Here is a 15,376-nt window from a genome sequence, read left to right as displayed (position 1 = left end):
TGAAGATCAGCCAGAGCAAAGCTGCGGTGCCAAGCAAAGACCCTTCAGGTGCCGTTGCTGCTGGGGTGGAGATGGTGGAGAGCTGGTGGCCACCGGATCTTCTGGTCTAGAACCCAGTCGCTGTTATCCCCAGGTTGGATTTTTGCACTGTTGGGTCAAATAGAGTTTCTCACTGAGAAAAAAAAAGATTCCAGGCCTGGAAATTCTCTCTCTGATGGGTTTGGTTTATTATTTTACAGTATATATTACCTTTAAGCACTTTCACCACTCCTCCGATGAACTCTTCAGGCTCCAGTGAGCAGAGGGGTCGTGGGGAAATCACGCTGCAATCAACTTGAAGAAGACATTCACATCACGTTGGTTTAGGTGGAAACAGTAAACTTGATTTATTGAAAAAAATCTATTACATTTATTCCTTTATTACACAGGTTTAAAATATTTAAAAATAGCTCTTATGGGCATTACACTTAAATTTTATGACATGTTTATTGGACTTTGAAGAAATGTACAATATGTCATTTGACACTATATTTTAAAAAGGGCCTTATGTACTAAAATTTTTTTCCATAGGTTTTATTTTTCTTATCAACATTTGTTCAAGTCATATATATTAAGGGAGGAGGGAAATAAAATTACACAAAAAGAATGTCTGCAAATACAAGTAGTAATTTTATTGCAATATACCGTAGCTAAGTGGTCTGGGGAAATCGGAACAGTTTGGAGCTCAGTACAATTACAACACTGTGGAATTCAACAGAGGAATTTTTTTTTTTTTCTTAAAGCAAAGAAATAAGAGGAAAAATAAAAGAAAAAAGCTCCCTTGATGAAAATTTATAACAGAATCACATGACCTAGACAGACGCACACGTGTGTACATACATCAATATATGGCTTTTCTGTTGCAGAGGAACGTGCAACCTTTTCTGACCTTCCCACTGTTCCTGAACAAGGCTCTTGCCAAGGTGACTGAAAAGCTGAATTCTCCTATATATTATTATATACTCCTTTTCACTGCTTTGCTGCCGGAGTCTGCAGTTTTTAGGGTAGCACCTTTTTTTTTTTTCCCCCCCTTGAGTGGAAAAAAAAAATTTGAGAGAACACAACAGAAGAAGGGAGATGGATGGACACGGCTCTCCCAAACCGAAAAGCACCGCGCGGCATCGCCGCTCCCTCCAGCATGGCTTCACCTCCCTTCCTCGCTGCTGCTGCTCTCTGCTTGGGAAGGAGGAGGGAAAAGACATCATATATAGGCTTTTCTTCACAGTAAATGTGATGTCTTTTCCTTTATGGTGAAAGACCCCCCTTGGCTCAAGCGTTGCTGTAATACTCCAGGCCAAATAATAATAAAAATAACATCCTGCAACATCTATTTTCCAGCTGAGAGGTCTAAACAAGGAAAACGGCCAGGGAGAAAACAAACAAACAAACAGAAAAAGAAAATGGTGTCAGCAGGTTGCGAGCTGAAAACGCTGCATGGAAATAAAAAAAAAAAAAAAAAAGCCATCCTGGCAGAGCCACCGTGGGAAGACCAAGAAAACTGCAGACTCCCGGGAGCGCTCGGCGGGCAGGCACCCCCACGGCTTCAGCATCACGTCAGGACATCCAACAAATACATAAATTAGCACCACAAACATTCAGCGACTGAGTACAATCTGGTATGGTTACCACCGTACAAAATGCATGAATATTCTTGGGGGGGAAAAAAAAAAAAAAGGAAAAAAGCTGTAAGCACATTTAATACTTTTTCTACATGGACTGTATAAACTAGCGCAATACAATTAAGGAAAGGAGCGGGTCCTCTACATAACAAATATGAAAGTGGGCATGCATTTATAAATCAAAGACTGTAGCAAAAGCCTGCAGTCTGTGTTGAAAGTGGCTAAAAAGCAAAGGCTGGTGGGAGATTGGCCAATGGCAGGGTATCACCAGTGTTGTATTAAAGTTATTCAAATAGATAGCACCACAGAGACATGTAAAAATAAAAAGCACCTTTTTTTTTTTTTTCTCCTTTTCTTTTTTACACTTTATATTCAGAGAGGACAAATGGATTTCCCCTGCCACTGCAATCTGCCGCTGGGAATGGAGTTTTTTAATTATTATCATTATTTTAAAAGAATGCCAAAGGAAAAAAAAGAAGAATTAATTTAAAACATGTATGTTAAGATAAGCAAGTGTATAAAAAGGCAGAGACTCAAAGCAGATCCTGCTTTTAGATCAGGGTTTTGGAGAAATCTTGGTAAAAAGTGGTTTTAATTTCCTTATTTTGAAGCAAATCATTCCAAAAGACAGCTGTGGCTCGGAAGGCTCATTTGACACTCACTGGACCCTCATCCTGCAAAGACTCATGCCTGCGCATAATTCCAAGCCCCTCCAGATCCAGGCTTGGGGTTGGGAAGAGGCAGGAGCAGTGGGGACGTGAGCTGCCGTCTTCATTCCCAGGTGGATGCTCGGCTGGGATGGTGGGAAGGGTGGTAGTTTTAATACAGACAGGGTCACATGCATGTTTTGAAGCCAGAAACATTCAAACATTTAAAATAATATACAATACAAATATTTACTTACAAACATACAAAAATATAAGCACCTTTAATACACGGGAAAGAGATGCCCAGTGTGACTTTTAGCTATCAAATTCATGGGGTTAAATTTTGTAAAATGTAGAATTACATGATTCAATGGAGATATTAAAAATTCTGGAAATGGCCATGACGTCTACTTGCTAGAGCTGATCCAAACCTCATGGAAGTCAACAAAATGCCTCCGATGAACTTCAGCAGGGTTTGGACTGGAGCCAGGACTGCTGGGACTTCAACGTCAAGCTGAACACAGGAGTTTCAAGTTTTTTCCATTTTTTCCTTAGAAACAAACAAACAAACAATAATCTATAGACAAGCGCTTGGTATTGCTTCATGGCAAGAAGAAGAAGAAGTCTTTGATGGCGGTGGGGTCTGCTGGGTGGCCGTGGAGCAGCAGCGGTGGGAGCAGCGGTGGCGTGGGGACAGGTCTCCAGGCCACGCGTGCGGCGGTTGGTCATGCGATTCTGCGTCTGTCGTGGGAACGGTCCTCTCGGTCGGCGGTTCGGTACGTGTGGGCGTGGTGGCACAGAGGAACTTGGGCAAAACGAGGAACAAAACAAAACGGAAAAAAATAACCCATCGCTGTCCAGTTTCAGAACGTGCATGTGACAAGGAATTCTTTTTTCTTTTTTCTTTTTTAATTAATTAAATGGCGCAATGAGGTTACGAGGTTGCTCATTTGGAGACTAGTTTTCAGGTGGCTCTTAGCCCATGAAGCAAGCTGGTCCCACCTCGAATCCAAATTTCTGTGACGCTTCTCCAAAGTCATTGAACATGATGTCGACTATAGGTACTTGCTCTACTTTGGGCGTGTTGATTTCCAGGATAGTCTTCTGATAGCCCTTCTTTGCCTGATGGGGAGAAGGAGGAGAGAAAGGAGCTCTGATGATGCCTCCAACCCAACAAGAGCAAGTTAGCATGAATGAGCGTTCACCAGTCAGCTGGGAATACGGTGACAATCTTGCCCAGGCATTTTCTGAGCTGAATTAGAGGCACACAGCACCCAAACACGTTTGCCCTGCAGCTTTAGCAGATCTGCTCTCAAGCAGGATGGTGACCACGGAGCAAACCCCTGGGAGATGACCGTCCTGAGCCCAGACTTTGAAGCAGAAGCTGCTGCCACGCAGATAAAAAGACACTAACTCTGCTGTCAGCACATCTCAGAGCTGGAACAGGAGCCTGGTAAAATTGTTGCGGCTGTGGTATAGTTGTTTTCCCTCCCTGAGGACACGCATGGGTTGTTGAGCAAATGTGAGCGATTTAATTTGAATATATTTGTTTGACTATTATCCGAGCTCTACCGAAAAGATCACATTTAAAGTTTGATGGAATTCACAAGGTGATGTTGTCTTTTTATCGTGCCTGGTAGCCATACAGTTATTTCCGAAATATAAATAATTATTAGAGGAGCAGAAGTGCACCCGAGGGCATACAAAGCTGCACAAACAAGTGAATTTATGGAGCAGCTTTTGGCTCTACCTCACCCTCTGATTTGTGCGTCTCAGAAGAACAGGCTATATCACAGCTACTGAGAAAGGGCTGTAAGATCAGGAAAAACACATTCAAATAATGGCCTGAACATTAGCCCTGGAGATCTGCCGGCGTCAGCTGCCACGGCCTCCATCACGGGTCCTACCAGCACCTCTGCGGCAATGCCGCGCCGGGCAGCCCAACCTCATTTTTCACATGGCAGGGCTCAATCTTAAATATCCTGCCTGTGATCCAGAAGGATGGATCTACCAGGGTAGCAGAGATGGTACAGGAGATGCAGAACCTCTTTCTGTAAAGCTGAAATAAGCTCCCTTGGCATATTTTACCTCCTTTTTACAGCCTACAGAACATCTCTTGCAGAGAGGAAGGACTGGGGCACGCCGATTTGGAAGCGATGCCCAAAGCTCTGAGCCAGGAGATGACATCTCTGTGCCCCACCACCACCCCGGGGCTCGTGCAGCCTCTCCCGGTGCTCCCGCACCGCCGGTGCCTGTTGCTCCCGCTGCTTTAGTTCTTCTCACAGTCGTTTATTTGCAACGCTGAGCCTGGCTGCGCTAATGGCCGCCTGTGAGAAGCAACCAAGCAAATAAACTCAAAGGAGCTACAGTCCTCTTTCCATGCAAATATCCCTCGTTAGGGAGAGGAACGCAGGGCACCTGAGCCAAATCATTTAAACCAAAAAGGTTTTCAGCAGGCACATTTGCCTTAAAAATGTGCAATGTGTGATCTTGCAGCATCCCTGAGACTGAAAAAGGGAAAGGGAGGGGAAGGCACTTTTTACCGAGGACACGTTGTGTTAACAGGAGATATGAAGTACTTGAGGATAAACTTCCCCATGTGGCTTCTGAGTGTTTCCAGAAGCGGGATGGATGCCCTTTCCCTCTCTGCGAGAGTGTTAAAAGAAGTGATTCTAACCTGATTTTTCTCATTGCTCCTACAGTAAAAAAACGTGTGTGTGCCAGAACTGAACCACCTTCATCGCAAATTATGTGGAGGGCTTTTTTCTGTCAAACATCTCAATCTTTCCGTCCCGTGGGCTTCAAGCACTGCAGTTGCAGAGGGTGAGAATTATGCACGCTTTTGCACCAGCAAGCTGGGCCTCAAAATAAATGCAAGCAGCACCCGCTTTGCCAAATTTTTAGCTCCTCAGGGCAGATTTTTCAGAGCTCAGTCCTGAATCAGCCACCCAACAGAAGGAGGTAGAAGCAAAGGAGGATGCTGGGCCCCTTTGGAAACTCTGGCCAAAGCAAATGTGAAGAGCAGCACAGGGAGAGGAGGGCTGCAGCATAACGCCTGCTTCTGCTCTCAGGGCAAGAAATCAGAGGGAACAGAGCTAGAGAGGAAGACGCTAAAGACTGCATTTGAAACGCGAGCAGAGATGCAAACCTCTGCCTCCTGCGTCCCGTAGCTTCATCTCATCTTGCCATAGAGTCAGGCCTTGCTTGGGTTTGTCCATTCCCAAGGGCACAGGTGGCTCCCATGAGGGGCAGGGGCTCACAAGCACAAACCAAGCGCCGTGCTGGGGCTCCTCCGGCAGCTCACGGGGACACTGGGCTGGACCTGGGGGCACCCCCATGACCAGCACAGCCCAGAGCCCTCCTGGGGCTGCACGCAGCAGCGTGCTGCAAAAAACCCCCAACCAACTCAATGCCAAACCCTTAACGCTTTGCCTCTGAGATTTCCCGAAAGCACTTAAAGAATTATTATCAAAGCCTGAAAAACTCACACGGAACTGGGTATCATCGCTCGCCTCTCGTCATGTGAGTAAACCGAGGAAGAGCAAAGGCAAGGGGGGACATTTAAAAGCAACCAGTGGTTTTAGGCAGGTCCCTCTACGCAGAGCCAGCAACAAAGCAAATCAATCTGGTTCCTAGAGGGGCTGCAGCCTCCCCTCACCTTGAGTAGAATCATGTATTCCCAGCACAGGGAAGAGCAAACTTGATGCCTCCCATGCTGTGGACAACCCTTAAATCAACTACATCAGCAGGCACAGGAAATTTGGAGGCAATTTGCTCCGAGGTAGATGGTGCTGGACACCCAGGGGAGGGGGACAGACACCTCCAGCTCTATCTATCCCCTTTTGTAGGGACCGGCCGAGAGCAGTTCTGCCCACGTACCGCGCAGCCGTCGAGGGTGGCTCGGATGTAGGGGTTGTTGTCGTAGGACATCTCCTCATCGTTGGAGCCCAGGAAACGGATGGCCTTGTCGTAGCTGTCAGTGGTGGCGTCGTGCCAGGCTACGGACTGGTAGCAGTTGTAAGTGATGTTCTGGTGGGCCGAAGCGCTCAGGAGCCGGAGGAAAGTCATCTGCACCACTCCGATGGGGTTCCCGTCCGAATCCACGTAGGAGAGCTAGGAGAAGTGGAGAAGGGGAAACACTGGGCAGTGAGGGGCAATGCAACAGGTCTGGGGGGCTCTGAGGAGCACCAGTCTCACCCATCTTTATTAGCCCATGTGTGGGGCTCGGTCTCACCACCCTGCTGCCACGCTACGGGCCCAGGGCTGCTCTGATCCTCCTGCGGCCAGGGATGGCTACCAAGGGCAGTTTGTTTCTCTTGATGGTTGCAAGCAAGGTAGGAGGAGAAAGGAAGGGGGATTTCAGTGCAGTGCTAAGCACATCTAGGGATATATGTCTCAAGTTTAAGCCAACACTGAGCATACTTCCTCAGCTTTTGCAGGAGAGAGAAAGCAGATTTCTCTAAGGGTTTGGGGCTTTATTTTTCTGTCCTATTTGACATGATTTTCTGACTGCTGTGAGTATTTTGTTCTGCACACACCAAGGTATTTCCCATTCATTTTTCCTGGCCACCAACACACTGGCTTTTAAGCAATCTTCGCACTTATCTGCAGCGATACTGTTCCTGCTGATAAGGACTCGGTGCTGCCCTGGTCGGCAAGGCTACGCTCAGCTAAAGGGAAAATGCATTTGCTGCCCTAAGGGCACGTCATGAAATGCAGGGCTGCACTGGCACAGGGATTTGCTCCATTCTGCACATCAGGCTTCTTTTCTCCCTTGGAGAACGGGATCTAGAAATACAGTTCTGCAAAATGCGATTTATGGAAACCCACTTCCAGCACCTACAGAATTTGGGACTTTCTGGGACTTCCTCTCACACCCCACCAAGGAAGCCAACGCACAGTAGCACGGTTAGTTTGCATGTATAAACTGACTGTACTTCAGGTGGCATCTCCAGCCATGGCCAAGTTACCAGAGCTGCTGTTCATTTCTGTCCTCTATGGACAGTGGGTTTCTTTAGAAATGACCAGGAGAAAAATACAGGCAACACACAGAGTGCAGTGTTCTTCAAGGTACCATGAAACATCGGTGCAAGCAGCTGCAAACAGTAGAAGAGATTCATAACCAGACAATAAAATCATGAGTAAAAAGATAATAAAAATAAATAAATATACCAACCGGTTGTCAGGATACTGTTGCTCTGTCCTCCTGAGAGTTAAATATGACTGACCATGAGAGTGCCACACATGCCAGAAGGAGAGCTACCAGAAAACCACCAGGACGTGGAAGGAAGGGGACACAAAATGCCGACGACTTGGCACACACCCAATGACACGTGGCATCACTGATCTGCAGGACCCACTTCTTTTATTTCTTATTTGTTCTTATTTCAAATCAGTGCTTGGTTTGGGAGCCTGACTGCATGTTACAGGGCCTCGGTTGCTGTTCTGCCTCCACAGATTGCACAAAGACCTGTCCCAGCTTTGCAACTGGAGCCCCTGGGAACTGGTTGTGTGCATAAGGCTTGCTCGCAGGAACACAGTTTTGCAAAAATCAATCCCTCTGTTTTCTCTGTGATAGTATTTCTCTGTGGCAGATGCCATACGGCTATGAAGGATAACAGGACAGGATGGGTGGCAGGCCTTGTTAGAGCTACTGGGAATTGTGTGTAACACACACAGAAGGAAAGCAGAGTCCAGAAGAAAACATCTGCGACCCTTTTACCTCTCTAAATGCAGTTTAGCTGCATCATGAGAAATGGTAAGAAATCAGCTCCAAGTACTCTGTGTCATTGATTAATGATGGTGTGGAAGCATCAAAACAACACAGTTTCTTTGTATTTCATATTTACTCCGTTCTTATTTTGGATATCCCCAGAAGAAAGCAAGCATCTTTACAGCTGTGCACCTTGTGCAAGCACTGAGATTCATACATCAGCAGCCTGCACCCTCAGCAGGGCTGAGCAGCCAGGTGGAAATCTTCCCCTCGGCTTCAGGGGTCCCTGTGGGCTCAGGGCCCCCAAGAGACCATGTTCAGGCTGCGTGGAAAGACACCAGGGACCTTCTCCATGGAGTAACAGGAGCAATCCTGCACCCGGAGGGGAAACTCAAACTCATTCATCCCGCCCATCTACACACAGATTTCAACTCATCTTGGATCCAGGCAAATGTCTCCCCAGTTTACCTGTCTCGTGGTTCCAAGTACTGTCCGGGGCAAAATGAGAGGTATTTAAAAAAAAAAAAAAAAAAAAAAAATCAAACTTTACTTTTATGGCTTATGTGTTTAACTGGTTTGTGGTTTGCTTAGGCTGATCTTCTACGTGCTGGTGGCTTTTTTCCAAACAGAAAATGCAGGACAGGTAAAAAAAAAAAGCAAGAAAATGGCAACACAGAAAGATGGAAACAAAGGGCTCCAAGTAGTACTGAAATTCCTATTTTAAAAAAACAGGCCCTAAGCTCTAGGTTGGCAGTTCAGCCTCTAACACAGCTGATAAACAGAGTGGAAAGAAAAAATGCAGAGAAGATGGAGAAATGGAGGTACTCATAATATGAACTGATGAAGTGCTCTGTAATTAAGCTATGAGTAGTTGCCCTCCAAGGAGCTGTGAGGCTGAAGCCTTGGCTTTGCGGCCTTATTCGATAATGCAGAAAAGCTGCAGAAGCCATGTCCTTCTTGTGGGCAGAATCACAGCAAAACGTGTTTAGTGGCGATGAAATGCGGCTTAGGAAAACAACGCCGTGATTCTCTTTGTTGTTTGCCTTTTAAGGTGGAAGTTTGGGGCACTGCAAGAAACCTCTGCCCTGGGGAGAGGATGACTGCACGAGGCAGCTCGGCGCGGTACGTCAGAGCATCTCCTGCTTTCAGGGACAGGTTGGTTTTATCCACTGGATATTTCCTTCTTCCCTAATTCTCCTGATTTGACTGAGCTCATTAACTGCATCCCCCTAATCCTACAAGAATTGATACACACGCAGGAGATTTCTCTTGCTTAAGGAGACCTGGCTTACACTGAGCCGTTGCTGCTCTGACATCCCTGACCAGGGCTCGGGCTTTGTGGGAGCAATCTATCCACAACATCAATGTCCTGTTACAGGACAAAATACCAGAGCTTTTTCTCTGTTTTACACGTTGCTGTCTTGCTTGCTTGCTGACATCAAACACTGTTTGACTATATGACAGTTCTCCTCCCTTGAAAAAAAATCCTTAATTGTGACTAAGTCAAATTCCTGTCCCCCAGGCTTGGCAAACACACATGGCTTGAAATCTTCCTTTAAACCAGTGACTTCTGCGAGTGGCAGGGGAGCCTCCAGTGTGGCTCATCTCCAGTGTGGGTGATGAAATTCGTATTTTGAGGAAAACCTGCCCCAGACCAGAGATGTGCAGACTCACCACCTCAGCCCAGGCACCAGCGAGCACCGGCTGCGACAGCACTGTGCCCAGCTCCGGGCTGAAGCATCACGTTAGTGGTCTCAGCTCTTGGGATAAGGCTACACATCTGGGGAACAGCAGCACGGGGACACCCAGTTTGCCCTTGCCATAACAAGAACTGCTTAGGAGACAGCAACAGCCCCACTGTAGGATGCACCCCGCTGCAGTGCTCTGCGGAGACAGACCTGAACCAGCTCCAGCTCTGCAGGGTCCCCCCCCAGCACATCAGTGTGTCACCTTCTAATTCAGGGGGAAGCTGTTACCTGCTCCTAAGTTTCCAGCAGACTGGAAAAAAGCATCCCCACTGGGTTTTGTTTCTTTTTCAGTATTCCACCTTAAATGTTTTTACTGCGACTTGTGATAGTTATTAGTCCAGCATGCAGAGCGCAACAGGTCTGGCCATACCAAAGCAGATGACACGCTCCGAGGCTCGAGGGCCGAGGTTAGCCACTTACCAAAGACCCCCGCTTGTATTGACTATACCATGTGGAAGGCTGTTCTTTGGGCCAACGAGCCATTTTACTCTGTAAAATATGACACGGGTTAAAGAAAACAGAAAGCACCAAGATGCATCTTACCAGTTTACCGCGCTTGAATTCACTGAACCAGGAGCCTGGGTTTTCCTTTGGCCAAGAAGTAATTCTAGCCTAGTTTGTGGACGGCAAGGAGGAAAGAGAGAAAGAAGAAAAAAAAAAAAACCAAGTTACATTCAGTTCCAGAAGCAGAGTTTGCATGTCGTATTGAAACTGTCTAACTTCCTTTAAAATATTGTCTTAAGCTTTATACATGAGTAACAAGACCAGTCAGCAGAGCCCAAGGTGCTGGCAGCCCCTCAAGCAGACCGGGACGGCGCGGTGCTGCCCAGCACTGCCTTGGCACCAGCCTCCTTTGCTAAGGGCTAATGGTCTCTGCCTCTTAGATACTTTGGATGCAAAACCAGCAGTGCAGTCTACTGGCAGGAGAGATAAAAGGAAAGAGAGAGAGGAAGAAAAGAAATATCAATGGTAAAAGATGCATTGATCTTCACGGGAAGGCTGGGGTGGAAAAGCAATGCTGGTAACGGAGAAGGTTGCTGTCACTCTAACGCCAAATCCAGATGCTGTGGGGCTGGGAAAGGCAAAGAATGTGATTAAGGAAAAGCCTCTGCCTGCCTCCTGTGTTTGTGCAGCAGTAAGGTGAGGCACAGGCAGCGCATCCTCTGCAGCCGGTGCTGGACCATCGCACGTGATGGACGCAGGGGGTGACCTTGACAAGAAATGAGCTGTCGGAGCATCCTTTATGGCAGCCCCATCTAAGCAGCTGAATCACTTTGAGTCAGAGCACAAGGAAGGAGCGTGGCTGCTGTCTGCTCCCTTACCCTCCCACAAGCTCCCTCACTTCTGCTGTAAATCTCCTCAAAAACAACTGCCAAGATATATGCAGGTGTCTTGGGATTGTCCTTCCCTTTCCAGTACGTGAACCATAAAGCAAGTCAGTGTGTTTCTGCTGGGTTAAGGATGGACTGAACGGGGATATGGCTTAAACTCTGCTGTGGCTTATAATAAACCCACTCAGCCAATACTTAATGCTGGTGTGGTAGCTGTTTTCTTTCCTCTACATGGAAAAAGAGCAGGCTGAAGCTTTTTCTTATTTACAACAGTATTGCAGAAATGTAGCGCAATTTGCATTTGAGGAGCATTGCAGCTCCACAGTGGACAAGACGGGGCCAAAGAGCCACTCGCAGAGTCAGTGCAGCAGGAGCCTGAGCAACTGTAAGATCATGGGCAGACTCCACTTTTTCAGCTGTCAACATTTTGAGGAGAGCCACAACAAATTAATGCAAAGGAGAAGACATTCATCTCCTATTTAAACAGCCCTAACAAAAACTCAAGGAAGATTTACGTTGCATGTTATTTGTCCTGTGCTGGCACATATTTCTGGGGGATGAAATTCAGCAAGCAAAGGGCTTTCACTGGAGTGAACAGCTTTGTCTGCACCTTTAACAAAGCTGGAGCACAACTGTGACACTGAGAGAGCTCCCCCACGCCACTTTGCAAGACTTTCTGCTTGGCCAGTGCGAGAGCTGGTCCCCAGGCATCAGGGAGAGCAGCTCTGGAAAACAGAGTGCAGGGGTACAGGACAAAAATTATGAGTATGCTTGAGCTAAGCACATCATTACCCAAATAACTTCATCAACCTTGTGCATTGGTGGCAGGAAGAGCACTGAGGCTAGTTGCAATCATTTAGGATCATTTACCCACAAGAAACCCGGGGAGAATGACAGGAGATAAACATTTATCTGCTCTGCCTGAAGACAGAGTAAGGGTAGAGGGATCAGCGGTGCTTATGCATGCAGGCAGCAGAGCAGCAGCCCAGCTGCAGGAGGGAAGACAAGGAACGAGTTAAATGAAGCTCATGGGGAGCTGCAGTTCCTGCACCAACACACACTTCTGCCTTTGTAAAGCAAAGTAAAAAAAATTAAGGTTTTCGCATTTATTATGCCTGGGAAATCATCAAAGACTTGTCCCACATCACAGTTTAAATCTGACTTGCTCAAAGAAATTCTCTTTGTAAACATATTCCTTATTATTTTAGAAGCCAACATTGAGTAACAAAGAAATGTTCTGGGTCTTTAATCCTTACTTGCTATTGTTCAGTTCTCCTGAAACTGACTGTCTATGAATATTCATATTAGGAAACAATCTCTTATCACCATGTAATAGGGGAAAAAAAAAAAAAAAGTTGTGTGGACTTACTCCTTCAGATTTCTTATCAGGGAAGATGCAAGTCTCTCCACCAGCTGTGAAATTACAGTAAACTTTGAAAGAGTCCCTGGAACATCCTTGGTTAGGATCAACCCAGTATTCACCTGGATGCACGAGAGGGAAGAGAAGGGAAGAAAGAATCAGCACTGCGAAGGAAGGATGATGGGCACTTCAGCAACCATCTTACCAGGGACGTTTCCTCTCTGTCATTGGCTACTATTTATACGTATTTTTTGGAAAACTGGTTATGTTCCAATTCTACCTAATACTGTGGCACCTTACAGGAATAACTATTTTTCATCATATATCCCCATTCTTAGAATATTTCAGTTGGAAAGGACCTACAAGGATCACCTAGCCCAACTCTTCTCTACGTAATCCTTTGTCAGCCACATTCCTCACGGGGCACCAGGGCCAGGGACTCCCCACATTACTCCTCTTCCTGCACTTGCTTGTATTCACTGTGTGGAGCTGGGAAACCCCCAGTGTTTTCCCTGCACCCCCTCTGCCCGGGACACACCGTCTGGGAAATCAGGGTGACAGAGCTGCAGATCCTTGCAGGTACGCGCTGGGTTATGTTGAGTGCCCAATGGATGCTTCATTTGCTCAATTTCCAGTTTCAAGGAATTCAGCGAGCCGAAAATTTCCTCCATGCCATCTGCATAGTCCATGTAGTTGTCAGCATTTCCATCGTCCACCAGCTGGCTGGCGTCAATGTTTCTCCTGGTCCTCTTGGAAGACTGGATGGGCAGTGGCTGGATGACTTCTCCAGGAGGACCCTGATTTGTGGGGAAAGAAGATACAACTTCTCATTGCTCTGGCAGTGGGGAAGAGACAGAAGAGATGTCTGAAGTAGCCACCAGTGCTGAGAAGCAGCAGTACAAGATACACACGAGACAAGTAAAACACTCAGAATGCTACTGATAAAAACCCTGGCCACCAGCCTTGAACATTGGGTCCATTTCCTCTCATCATCTTCCCATTAGTATCTTCTCCCTTCGCATCCTGCTTTGCTCCCCAGCATCTCTAAGAGATGCCAATCCACTGCTAGGACTCCTGATATGCTGAATCTTTGCCCAGAAACCTTCTACTTCCTGACATTACAACACCCATTAAATCTGAACCTCATTTCACACTTCATGTGAAGGGTTCTACTTACAGGAGGCCCTGGGGGCCCAGGAAGACCCGATTCACCCTTTGGACCTGTTGGACCCTGGGTAGAAAAACAAAGGAAAAACATATGAGTCACTCAGGAAAAGCATTTGTCACTTATATCACAATCCCAAACGTTGTTTCTTTTAATAGTTTCTTATGGCAAAAACTTTTTTCCTGTCCCTTCAGGCACACAAAAGGAGTCTCCTTGCACACCCCCCCCCCCCCCCAAAAATGTTTATTTTGGTTATTTTCGATGCTTAGGTAAAAGAAATCAGCCAAATGCTTGGGGTTAAACAGTCAAATTTTGCTTAGGCTTCCTACAGAAAAGGAAAGATCTTCCAATGCATGAAAATGTTAACTCTCCCAGTCAATTCAACAGTTCTAAAAATCAAATAAAATCTTAAAATTAACAAAACATTGAATTCTGCATGGGAAAAAGACATTAGGAAGTTGCCCAAGAGGAATTTTTAGCTGCCTGCATAGGAGATCTGTAACATGAAGCTTGCTTCAGTGTCGCATTTCTCACAGAGCTCTTTGCTTTTCAGCTTGCCACCTCCCGCTTCACAGTCTATTTTTAATACCCTTCACTTTACAGCAGTAGGTTTTCTCCTAAGGACTATGCACTGGATTCCTCCATATGATCTTTGCTGCACTGATGTTCAACGAAGTACAGTGTGTGCAACAGAAACCTCTCCCAATTATAATTTCTGGGCTTAGACAGCCTGAAAAGGCTGCATTTGCTACAGTCATCTTTGGCTAATTGCCTTAATGCCACTGATGTGGAGGAGTCGCAGCAGGTTATGCACTTAATAAGAGCTCCTCAGCCTCTTCGTTTAACAATGTCTATACTCACTGATGATCCTTTAGCACCTTTGGGACCAGGTGGACCCTGTATAGAGAAAAATACAGACAGGAGTCAGTACATTTCCTAGCAGAGAAGTCAGTCTCTCCTCAGAGAGAGACAGAGTAGTGTTATACAAGGCAGGGTTTTTTTTAATCCACTTCCTTTCTGTTTCCACTTTTCACATCCACTTGAGTTCGGTATTGCTTTTATTTGCCAACATACAAAAAGCATTTGTGTCAGAGCAATCTGTGTCAGCGCTCCACACTCCTGCCCGGATGGGGACTGGAAAAGCTGCTGTGTGAACAGTGTAACCTGGGGCTGATCCTGGCGCTGTGCTAAGGACACCCAGCAATAGCAAATGCTGGTCGCCCAAGTGTGCAGGCTGCAGCCTTTGGGCACCCAGTAAAAAAAAATGCAAATAGAAAAAGTGCAAGAAATCACCGTGTGATTGTAGATAATCCAAAAGAAAGGGGGTGGGCTAATTTCCCTGCCTTGCTCATGCCATGCTCCCTGCACCCAGCTCAGCTCCTGCATCACTTCCCAGTACTCCCGTAACTCATTCAAGTGTTTTTAATGGGCTCAGCTGGGCAAAACCATTCCCGTCAGCATCCTCATACAAGGTTAGGCCAGAAGGACTGTGCTGGGTATATCTGGGAGCACCAAGGTGACTCCAGAAGGACTGTGTAGCTCCTGAGGAATTCAAAGATAATTATTTGTCACATACCGGTAATCCTGGTGGCCCTGGAGGTCCAATTGGTCCAGAAGGACCTGTGATACCCTGAAAAATAAAAGCAGGACAACATTGATTTGCATGCAGCAATGCTGGCCTATAACTATACAACTAACATCTGCTCACAGATGACCAACCAGTTTTGGAGGACTCAATTCGAATCTGGAGCTTT

At 46.4% G+C, this 15,376-nt stretch overlaps 1 protein-coding gene across 2 annotated transcripts in view; it reads right to left on the bottom strand.

Moving 5' to 3' along the window:
- Window positions 1-361: 361 nt before the first annotated feature.
- Window positions 362-15,376, bottom strand: part of COL5A1 (collagen type V alpha 1 chain) — a 160,499-nt gene continuing 145,484 nt past the window's right edge. The window contains exons 59-66 of one of the 2 annotated variants that reach the window (XM_074846323.1): window positions 15,199-15,252; window positions 14,484-14,519; window positions 13,635-13,688; window positions 12,996-13,254; window positions 12,467-12,579; window positions 10,310-10,378; window positions 6,185-6,418; window positions 362-3,427 (exon numbers count right to left, since the gene is read on the bottom strand). In XM_074846323.1, coding sequence (XP_074702424.1) covers window positions 3,281-3,427; window positions 6,185-6,418; window positions 10,310-10,378; window positions 12,467-12,579; window positions 12,996-13,254; window positions 13,635-13,688; window positions 14,484-14,519; window positions 15,199-15,252 — 966 coding nt within the window. In that variant the 3' untranslated portion in view covers window positions 362-3,280. Of the gene's footprint in view, window positions 3,428-6,184; window positions 6,419-10,186; window positions 10,256-10,309; window positions 10,379-12,466; window positions 12,580-12,995; window positions 13,255-13,634; window positions 13,689-14,483; window positions 14,520-15,198; window positions 15,253-15,376 lie in introns of both variants that reach the window. The other variant, XM_074846324.1, reaches the window with a different exon arrangement.

The sequence above is a fragment of the Strix aluco genome, chromosome 20, assembly GCF_031877795.1.
Source record: "Strix aluco isolate bStrAlu1 chromosome 20, bStrAlu1.hap1, whole genome shotgun sequence".
NCBI classification, from domain to species: Eukaryota; Metazoa; Chordata; class Aves; order Strigiformes; family Strigidae; genus Strix; species Strix aluco.
This window is presented reverse-complemented; position numbering and strand designations above follow the sequence as displayed.